At 45.2% G+C, this 11,288-nt stretch overlaps 1 protein-coding gene across 1 annotated transcript in view; it reads right to left on the bottom strand.

The window, feature by feature from the left end:
* Positions 1-2,958: 2,958 nt before the first annotated feature.
* The window catches only part of LOC112070089 (retinol dehydrogenase 8), an 8,602-nt gene continuing 272 nt past the window's right edge, over positions 2,959-11,288 (bottom strand). Inside the window, exons 2-4 of the mRNA XM_024137498.2 lie at positions 4,288-4,449; positions 3,344-3,672; positions 2,959-3,206 (exon numbers count right to left, since the gene is read on the bottom strand). Of these exons, the coding sequence (XP_023993266.1) occupies positions 2,991-3,206; positions 3,344-3,672; positions 4,288-4,449 (707 nt within the window). The 3' untranslated portion in view covers positions 2,959-2,990. The remainder of the gene's footprint in view (positions 3,207-3,343; positions 3,673-4,287; positions 4,450-11,288) is intronic.

The following is an 11,288-nucleotide window of genomic DNA, read 5'->3' as shown; positions in this document are numbered from 1 at the left end:
AGGGTGGACCTGGAGGACTTCGAAGGGGCTAAAGTCCACGTCCAGTACTCCTCCTTCTCTGTCGACTCTGAGCATGAAGGATACAAGCTGCATTTTAGTGGCTTCAAAGATGGAGGTGCTGGTGAGTCTAAAGAACATTTCAATTTCTCCTCCTTTCCTGTGAAATAACAGTATTACAAATCTGAAAGGACTACTTGGTCGATACAGTATGAAGAAAGTTATACTGTGAATGGAAATGTGGAACATTCCCTTCTGCATTTCAGGAAAATCTATGGATGAACACAATGGGCAGAAGTTCTCCACCTTCGATAAAGACCAGGACACTCATGTTTCAAACTGTGCTAAATCATATCTAGGAGGATGGTGGTATGGAGAATGCCACAGTGTCAATGCCAACGGGGTATATCTGTGGGGCGACTCAATCTATGGTATTGGTATCAACTGGGTGACTTGGAAAGGTTATAAATACTCTTTAAAAGCCATTGCAATGAAGATAAGGCCAGTGGAATAAGTTCAGAACCTCTCACACTCACACTTTACATTAAAATATTACCTTTCAAATTATGAAAATATTTGGAAAGCCACTGAAGTTAAAACATTTTAAAGCTAATAAATTGAAGGGAAAAAAGTTTTGCCTCGTTTTATTGAAGTGTTGCCAGTCTTACCATAAACCTTCTGTTAAAATACAGTAGTAACGCACTAATATCCTCTAAAAGCTGAAGGAACAGTTGAAGGAGTCCAGATTGGTCTGAGACACACTGAGCCCTTAGTCCGTACAGCTAGGTTACTGGGTTTGATTAGAKGCCCACAAACATCCGTCCTTAACTTGTCAAAGTCTCATCTTTGTTGAGCACAGTCATTGATAGTTTAAGGAGTGGTTATGAATGTTCATAAGGAAGGGTGTTGGTCTGAGGCGTGAGTCTTTTACTAAGGATCTATCAGGAAGGTCTCAACAGTACTCTTTTGTTGTTTCTATACACAAACATGACTAGCAGAGAAGAGAAGGGGGCTTGTGCACTGCAGACTAGAGAGTCACTCAATGACTCACGCCTTCTGCTCTCTCTATTCCCCTATCTCTCCTCACCAGGGATTGATTGCCTCTGTTCTGTCAATTTTGTTCTCTATCCTATCTCTCCTCACCAGGTTATTCACTCTGTTCTCCAACCTTCTGCTCTCTCTATCCTATCTCTCCTCACAGGTTATTCACTCTGTCTCTCCAACTTCTGCTCTCTCTATCCCCATCTCTCCTCCAGGTTATTCACTCTGTCTTCCAACCTTCTGCTCTCTCTATCCCCCATTCTCCTCACCAGGTTATTCACTTCTGCTCTCCAACCTTCTGCTCTCTCTATCCATCTCTCCTCACCAGGTTATTCACTCTGTCTCTCAACCTTCTGCTCTCTCTATCCCCCATCTCTCCTCACCAGGTTATTCACTCTGTCTCTCCAACTTCTGCTCTCTTCTATCCCTATCTCTCCTCACCAGGTTATTCACTCTGTCTCTCCAACCTTCTGCTCTCTCTATCCCCTATCTCTCCTCACCAGGTTATTCACTCTGTCTCTCCAACCTTCTGCTCTCTCTATCCCTCATTCTCTCTCACCAGGTTATTTCACTCTGTCTCTCCAACCTTCTGCTCTCTCTTATCCCTATCTCTCCTCACCAGGTTATTATCTGTCTCTCAACCTTCTGCTCTCTATCCCCCCTATCTCTCCTCACCAGGTTATTCACTCTGTCTCTCCAACTTCTGCTCTCTCTATCCCCCATCTCTCCTCACCAGGTTATTCACTTGTCTCTCAACTTCTGCTCTCTTTATCCCCCTATCTCTCCTCACCAGGTTATTCACTCTGTCTCTCCAACCTTCTGCTCTCTACTATCCCCCATCTCTCCTCACCAGGTTTATTCACTCTGTCTCTCCCACTTCTGCTCTCTCTATGTTTCCCCATCTCTCCTCACCAGGTTATTCATCTGTCTCTCCAACCTTCTGCTCTCTCTATCCCCTATCTCTCCTCACCAGGTTTATTACTCTGTCTCTCCAACCTTCTGCTCTCTACTATCCCCCTATCTCTCTCACCAGGTTATTCACTCTGTCTCTCCAACTTCTGCTCTCTCTATCCCCCTATCTCTCCTCACCAGGTTATTCACTCTGTCTCTCCAACATTCTGCTCTCTCTATCCCCCTATCTCGTCTCACCGGTTATTCACTTGTCTCTCCAACATTCTGCTCTCTCTATCCCCTATCTTCCTCACCGGTTATTCACTCTGTCTCTCCAACACTTCTGCTCTCTCTATCCCCCTATCTTCCTCACCAGGTTATTCACTCTGTCTCTCCAACCTTCTGCTCTCTCTATCCCCCATCTCCTCACAGCAGGTTATTCACTCTGTCTCTCCAACCTTCTGCTCTCTCTATCCCCCTATCTCTCCTCACCAGGTTATTCACTCTGTCTCTCCAACCTTTGCTCTCTACTATCCCCCTATCTCTCCTCACCAGGTTATTCACTCTGTCTCTCCAACCTTCTGCTCTCTCTATCCCCCCTATCTCTCCTCACCAGGTTATTCACTCTGTCTCTCCAACTTCTGCTTCTCTATCCCCCTATCTCTCCTCACCAGGTTATTCACTCTTGTTCTCAACCTTCTGCTCTCACTATCCCCTATCTCTCCTCACCAGGTTATTCACTCTGTTCTCCCAACATTCTGCTTCTCTATCCCCCTATCTCTCCTCACCAGGTTATTCACTCTGTCTCTCCAACCTTCTGCTCTCACTATCCCCGCTACTCTCTCCTCACCAGGTTATTCACTCTGTCTCTCCAACCTTCTGCTCTCTCTATCCCCTATGTCTCCTCACCAGGTTATTCACTCTGTCCTCTCCAACCTTCTGCTTCACTATCCCCCTGATCTCTCCTCACCAGGTTATTCACTCTGTCTCTCCACCTTCTGCTCTACTATCCCCCTATCTCTCCTCACCAGGTTATTCACTCTGTCTCTCCAACATTCTGCTCAATTGGAGCTCTTTCCCGTCCTCTTCTGCAACATGCGCAGCAGCCCCAGACTGGCAGTGAATAGAGTGTCGCGCTTGAATAGCAGCTTATAGAAGGTGTCATGGGGTAGAYGACCGGTAGGGTCTGCGTGCTTCAGGGCAGTCATGGGCATGTACACACGGTTGGTCTGGTGGCGAAAGGGAGGCTCCTTCGCTGTGATCAGTTGAAGTGTTTGCTGCAAGAGAGTAGAGTAGAGCGATAAGTATATTCTGTTTAACATTTAGCCACCAAAGGATGACATGTTGAGACTGCATACCAAATAATACTAGGATAGTAGTCACAAAATATAAGATATACATAACAGAGTGTTACCTCTGCTATTTCCTCAGGTGTCTGTGCGAGAGAGTTGAACACCTTCCTAGAGTAGGGCAGGTAGATCTCACGGAAGATCCTAGCAGTCTCCTCGTCTGCCCCCGCGAGGTCCATCTTCTCAGCGTCCTCGTASACCTTCCTCTCAAACTCTGTCCCCACCGGACCAGGCTCCACCAGAGTCATCCTCAGAGTGGAAGGACAGATGGACAGAGRCAGGACCTCCTTCACCAGCCGCACCAAGCCAAAGAAGTTGGTGTCGAAGAGCCCCTGCATGTCAGACATACTTTGGCACTCCAACGGCCCAATCATGCCTACACCTGCGTTACTCACTGAGGGAGACAGATACTGCCATGTCACACCCTGTTCACTCATTATGGATGACAATGTGTTWTCACTCATGGTGTACTGTATACAGTACAAGTGAGTTTATATTGGAGTGTGGTTCAAGTTTTTATCATGCCGCGTGCACTAGTACAGTGAAATGCCAAAAATGCCGTAAATGCCAACAATGCAGTAATCAATATCAGAAGTACTATAAAAAAAATGTAAAGTCAGGTAGAACAAAAATGCACAAAAACTGTAAATAACAAGAACACAAGAAAGTAAGTAGGCTGTATACAGGGCCAGTAGGCTGTAGGCTATACAGGGTCAGTTCCAGGGTCAGTAGGCTGTATACAGGGTAAGTTCCAGGGTCAGTAGGCTGTATACAGGCTGTATACAGGGTAAGTTCCAAGGGCAGTAGGCTGTATACAGGGTCAGTTCCTAGGTCAGTGCCAAAACCATATTTACAATGTGCAGGGATACTGGAGTGTTAGGGTTAGATATGTGTAGGGGTAAGGTGACTAGGGGTAAGGTATCAGGACATTTGATAAACAGAGTAGCAGCAGCATATATGATTATTGCATGTGCGTGCGAGYGCGCATGCGTGGAAGCCTAATATTCACCGAGTACATCCACCCGTCTGTCTTGCAGGCTGTCCACACACTCTCTGATGGTGTCTTCACAGCAGGCATCCAGCTGTCTGATCTCCAGGGATCTGTTCAGGGTGTCCCCAGCCACTCTCTCCAGGGGTTCCCGCTTCTCTAGGTCCCTCATGGTGGCAACCACTGCCTCACACAGACACACTGCAAGTTAACAACCCTTGCATTGCATCTCAACTGATGGGGTTGAGCGTGTCAAACTGTCAATTTTATTTATGAAAACCACAATGTTTTACAATCAAGGGTTCAGTGCCTCTCTGACCTTTGAATCCCTTTCCTTGGCCAGTCGTACAGCCACAGCCATCCCGATCCCAGAGGAACAGCCCTTTGTCCGCCCACCTCCTGGCTCCCGATGGATACCTCACACAGCTGCAGTTGCTCCTGATTTGAAACTGGGTTCTCTTGCAACTCTCCCAGCGTCCTTTGCAGTTGGAAATGCATGGACCTTTAGTGGACCAGTCAACCTTGTCGGGCTCACGGACATGTTGTGAAGCTCAGGTGCTTTGTTATAAGATTAGAAGGCTAATCCTATGTGTCTATCCTGGGATACGCATTGGCTCCATAGACGGGTTGGCTATTTAGCAACAAAACGACACGGTGCGCAACTATGGGGCAAAACTGACGTGGTTGGCTTTTGTTTGACCACATGTAAAACTATATTTCTTTACAATATTTTGTTTGAAACATAAAGTCAATTTGCAGTTGTTGTCTCTCAAATACATCGTTACAGTTGTTGGTTAGCTAGCTAGCGCATTTGAGCCATTGATTGGCATTTGACATGAATCAATCAAACACCTCAAAATCAAGAGATGGTATAAAGAGACAAATGAAACGAGCCACTTCCGATTCCACCACATTGGCAGTTTCTTGCCAGCGCTTTGCTAGCAATCTGGCCATCCAGAATCACAAACAAACACGCCACATGGAAGCGCGCCACATCGTTTTCGTGACATTGTCAGCTAACCATCTATGCTGTAACAGCAGGGGTGTTCAAAGTCCAAATGGACGCGGTAGGCCAAATAAAAAATTTTTTGCTACAAGCGCAGGGCCGGACTGTTCTTTGACATGTGTGTCATGAAATTTTTTACAATTTGAAATCTTTTTTCCCTTTTTCACAAAGCTGCCTCCTTTAGATGCTATGGACAACTGGTCTACTCTCTCGGGCAATGGTGTTTTCTGCTCAGACTAGCAGCATTTTAAAAAGAGTTGCTTTTTTTGTTCTGGGCAAACTTCGTCACAACTTTAATCATGCAGTCTTTTGATCGAAATCCCGCTCCGTAAGATGGCCGGGCTATTTTAGCGGATCTTTCTATCTGCAAAATTAAAACTGGCCTTGACAGCAAGCCTGGCCTTTTGATTTTGGCTTTTGTTTGAACATGAGCCTGTCGAGATTTGAGGCCTCGTTTTAATTCCTCTGCCTTTGTAGCTTTGTTCCATGGTCCATAGTTTCTTGGTTCTTTGTCCGCGTTATTCGTTTCATAGTTCGGTCTCAGATTATACTCTTCTAGTCCGCCACACTTTCTCCACATCAGAAGACACACCAGGTGTTTCCCGGCTATCGTCTGGTGAACATATACTCCGACTCCCACCTTTGTTGAAAAACCGCCCGCGTTCTCCAGTGTCCAGCCTTGCCGTTTTGCCATTTGTTGATGGGTATCTGAAAGTTAATTTTTACTGTTCGATTCGCTCGACGCATTCTGTGTGTGCCAAAGTAATATTGAAATGAAGCAGCCTACTGCTCGGTGGGCGTCACCGTTTGTGCATTTGTCGGGAAAGTCAAGTATTTGGGTGCCGTGGTAAAGATCTGCGGGCTTTGACGGCTTGCGGTGCGGTCTGCGGGCCGGTTCTATAATTAATAATCAAGATCCATCCAGGGCGTAAAAAACCTTCTTCGCGGGACGGATTGGCCCGGCGGGCCTTGACTCTGACATTTATGGCTGCAGCCCTTACCGATTAGTACAACGGGTGTCTGTGGGGTCGCGCTTGCCCACTTCATTCAGATGTCAGTAGCCTGCTGATGACTTTAATTTCACTTCTAAAGTGGTATAGCGTTCATTATATGGAAGGCGATGGTGGGATTTCAGTAACAAAGCCTCCCCTCAGGCCCCTTAGATTAACTTTCAATCACTTTAAGATATTTTTTGCCTGGGCCTTTACAAATGCAAATTATTTAATGAAACGGGTCTGCACCTCTTTACAAATCTAAATACATTTCTAATATAAATATTTTAAGTACATAGCATACGACACATATGTTTACCCATGGCACGTGAGCCTACACACCGAAATACATACTCATTATTATTAAACTTGGGTGTTTAAGCTCCGACTTGCTGATTGCCGGCGTTTGCGTCACTAGCGGAAAGGTTATGCCCAGTTCTTGGTCAGCCTAAAAGGCGCTCACAACACAAAGTTTGAAGAAGTTGCCAGCTGGCGTTGCTTGGCAATGAACAAAGAAATTGTGGGTCCATTTGCTACTGACATAGGCCTATCTGAAATTTGCTCCTTCATGTCACTGGTTTAATTACAGACTACAGCAGCGCTATAGTTACAGCCGTTCATGAAATGGCTATTAGTCTACCGGAGCTATATTGCTAACCATTGTGTTGTTGGAAAAATGTGCGCAGTTTCTACGGAGGTGACAGGTACTTTTATCCCACGGTATATTGTGTAATCTAATACGTTATCAGTAAGATTCAATTATATAAAGTGCACAAAACGTCTTAAACATGCGACGTATATTCTAACCAACGCCATAAAGATAACCGACGGACCGGCAGGCCGCTTAGCCCGAATGACCTACTGGTGGTCATAGTCCATTTTTTGCAAAACTGTGGCTGCTTCTAACTGGGTCACACCAAGTTGTTATTTCTTCGTCGGCCATTTCACATTCGGTATTAAATCGCATTGGTTTAGAGAGGGGGCTGGTTGATTCCCGGATTCGTTTCGCCTCTAGCGTGTGATCTAAAGTGGAGGGACGGTGTCGGGGTTGTGCTACAACAATTTCGGTAATAAAAAGAGGGGATGCATACAGAAGTATTGATGATACAGGAATTGGAATTGTAGGAGGACATACGAAATCTGAGCTTGAAATCGGAAGTTTACCCATACACTTTGGTTGGAGCTCAATTCAAAACTCGTTGTTTCACTACTCCAGCACATTTTTTCAAAAACAAAAACTTATAGTTTGGCATAGTCTGCGGGTCTAGGACATCTACATTCATTGATGACACAAGTCATTTTCCTCCAACACACTTGTTTACAGACCCAGATTCATTTTCACCCTTAGTAATATCAACTTGAGTATCACAATTCTCAGTGGACAGAAGTGTACACATAGCACTAAATATTGGACTGTGCCTTTAAAACAGCTTGTGATTAATTATCTCAGAAAAATCATTATTGTCAGTGGGCTTTAGAAGCTTTCCTAGATAGAACTGACGATTGACATCCGATTGTGAGTCAATGTAGAGAGGCTGTTACGGTGTGATGTTTTCCAAGGCCCTACCTTCAAACTTCAGTGGCCTCTGTGCTTGAATCACTTGGGGAAAGATCAAAGTAAATCAGCCGAAGGACTTGAGAAAAAAATTATAGGTCCACCATACGCCGTCCCTGCCCACAATGTCTGGTTCATCTTGGGCGAGGGATTTCCAGAGATTGCCGTGAAGGATGAGATGCATCAAAGTGGAAAGGAAACAATCATCGTGTTACAAACAATCAGTACGCCAAGTAAAAACACCATGGGAGCCACGCATGGGCCATCATATCCCTCAGGAAGGAGACGCATTCTGATCTCTTAGAGCGATCTATATGACCACGTACTTTTGGTTGCTGAAGTTCATCAGATACGTTCCAGTAAACAACAGCCAAATGAACCTTGTTGAAGATGCTGGAGGGAAAACACTGGTTACAATAACAGTATCTATATCCCATAGTAAAACGAGTCCGCGTTATATCGATATAACTGAAAGTGAAGCGCCGCGCGAGTCCAGGCGAGAGAGGAGTGAAAGGAGAAGCCACTTCTTCCAAAAACGCGCGATGAGGACGAAAAAGGCAGCCACGACTGTGGAACGGGACGATGGAGACTTGCGAACGATAGGACAAGATTCCGGATGCGGATGCCACTTTGTTTTGGGAGAAAGTGAGTCAGTAGCTGAGTCTGGATAGAAGACAAAAATAGAACTGTTGCTCGATGGCCGAGCCGAGGCATAAATGACGCAGAATAGTTATTGATGATTGGAGGAAAAAGGGGGAAGGCTTGCGCCAAGACCGAAGATCACCATCCCAACGTGGACAGGAAGCGCGCCGGGGGTGGAGAGGGGAGCGAGGTTTGGCAAGCATCATGTTGTTGGGAGGTGCTTTTGCTGCAGGGGAGGGCACTGGAGCGTGCGCCACTGTGGCGGCCAGAGAGAAGATGAAGAGAGATGGGCCATCATAGTAGGAATGGACAGAGTTTCGTGTGTGGAGATTATATGAGAAGCGCAAGAATCTCAAGGACATCAGTCAGGAAGTTAAAGCGCTTGTAGGTCCGTGCAACGAACCGTCTGGGGTCGTATCGCAAATGAAATGACGCCGCAGACGCGTTAGCTGTCACGACACCAGGGGTTGGATGGAGCTAAGAAAAGATGGCGCGAGCGCACTTAAGGAGCCGAAGCAAAGGTGCAAGAGAGAGGAGAGGTATTTGGTGACTGGCCATTCACAACCGCCTGACCTCCGAAAGTCCACTAGAGTATGAAGAAATGGAGACGATGGGGAGAAACTGAGAAAAAAGCTTTTGTGCGAGGCAAGGAGGTCTTTACAAACCGTGCCGTGACCGGCGATGCACCACGGCTCTGGTGCAAGGAGAGAGGGAGATATATAGTGCAAGTGGAGCGCACTAAAACATTCACCGCACAGGCTCAATGTGATAGAGGGGAAGTGCTCTGACTATGTGCCTGAAGGCTAAACCCTGAATCATGTATTCGCATTTGAAACCCAAGTATATTAGAGCCAAATATTTAGCACGGCAGCATAGTCAAAGGTTTTCACCATTGAGTTAGGTTTCTGTTTAATATTACAATTGTTCTGTGCTCCTCCTCACCCGATCGGCTCTGGCTGAGCCCTGCTTTCTTCTTTGCTTCTTCTTTTCTTTTAGCCGTTCTTCCAAGTTAAGTTTCTTCGGCTCCTCCTCCTCAAACGTGAACACAGGCTGAGGAGCTCTATACGGGGACGACACCTGTCAATCATCTCATCCCCAGAAAAAAACAGTGTTTGATAATCGGTCGTTCTTCATAGTATTGGACATTAGACTTTCTGACCCACTGAGTGAATAGTGTGATAATAGAAAATACGGAGTCAGATAATTATTATGCTTGATGCCAGACTAATCTTTCCGGTAATTTCTAGTAGCTCTTGTGTGTTCTTGACATCGCGTAGTTTTTCTGAGGCCCATTTCTAGATATCTCTTTATAAAGCATAAAGCTCCAGCATGTTACTCTGTCCAGGTGTATGTGACCCCCCAACATATACTAGCTAGAATCCTTAAGACATGGCAAAAAAAAAACAAAACAGACTGAAATATCCATCTCTATACTCTAAGGTGACTGACTTTAAATAGTTACTAGATGCTAAGCGATGATTGTTTTGGACAAGTATTAATACTGCTTCCTTTACTATTTATGACTATGTATTTTTTTCTAGATGTTCATCTCATTGGAGGCTAAGGTGTGAGAGATTACATAAGTTCTCGATACAGACTGATCAACTTCCGCAATAAGGGTTCCTGGTCTACCGGGAGGAGCGCTGTTAAGGCTCGGCGACTTGGATGTTACATCACTCTGCTAAATAAGGGGGTCTCTGATACTTCTCAGATAAACACATCCCATAAGGAGTTCCATGTCCTTACTTTCGCTTGGTTTAGCAAAGTTAAAGGGAGACGTATTTGGAGTAGACTCTTGTATGGGTGCTCCACGAGGGGGCTGTTGCGAAGTAACCATAGCCAAAAGACTGCGATATTCGGTGGTGTTCTATGACTCTTGTGTGAATAACCCAGACCGTTATATGTGGCATATAGGTGCTCACTCTCTCAATGGCGGGGTTCAGTCGCGTTCCTAGAGCGCCTCAAGCTAAGCTGCTTGATAAGGTTCTGGAGGATGTTATGTCATCTGCTTCGGTATATACATGGGAGGCGATTTAGTGTGCTCAGCAGCTTTTATCTATCGCTGGGACGGGGCATGAGAGTCCCTTCATGCAACGTTATGGTCACGCTGAGTGTACGAGGTCTGCTGCGTGACGACTCGTGTGACTCGGCCTCATCGGTATCAGTGCTCAGTCTAGGGCGCCCAGCAGCAACTTTCTGGGAGTGGGGGATCCAACCTATCTTCCTCACGCTCCCCTCGTTTAATTGAGACATCCAGAACAGAGCACAGTGGAATAACAGTTACTTGTTCGCAGTGAGAGACCTCCAACATCCGAACAAGAATGAAACTTGATATTATTCGGAGTGTTACATACGTAGTATCTTAACTAATTTTGTTGCCTGATGGTCATAGATGGTTTAGGTGTGTGGTGTGTGTGGTGGTTCCAACCAAAAATAATTTACATTGTTGAAATTCAAATTGAACTTTTCCATTCTTAAGTAATGGATTTTGGAAGACTCAAATAAATTAGTGTGCTTGTGTGTTTTAAGTTTGATATTAAACATTATCCTTTGGATTGAAAATGCAATATTCTGTACATTCCCAGTTAAAAAGTGATAGTTAATGAAATAAGATGAGGTTTTAATAAAAAAATTTCTATTTCTATTTTCTATTTTTCATATGATGTCCGTCTCTTTGTGACTGTGGAGCTGTGGAGACCGTGTGGGATAGGGGAATGTCGTGAAATGTTCGGGTTTGGGATAATATTTGGAACTGGGAACTGATCTTTGAATTCTTCGATACCTAAACATTTGGTGAATTGCGATATATTGTATTCTCATCTCCCTC

The sequence above is a fragment of the Salvelinus sp. IW2-2015 genome, unplaced genomic scaffold (genome assembly GCF_002910315.2).
Source record: "Salvelinus sp. IW2-2015 unplaced genomic scaffold, ASM291031v2 Un_scaffold1216, whole genome shotgun sequence".
Classification (NCBI taxonomy): Eukaryota; Metazoa; Chordata; class Actinopteri; order Salmoniformes; family Salmonidae; genus Salvelinus; species Salvelinus sp. IW2-2015.
The sequence above is the reverse complement of the archived record's forward strand: the minus strand, read 5'-3'. Positions and strand labels throughout refer to the sequence as shown.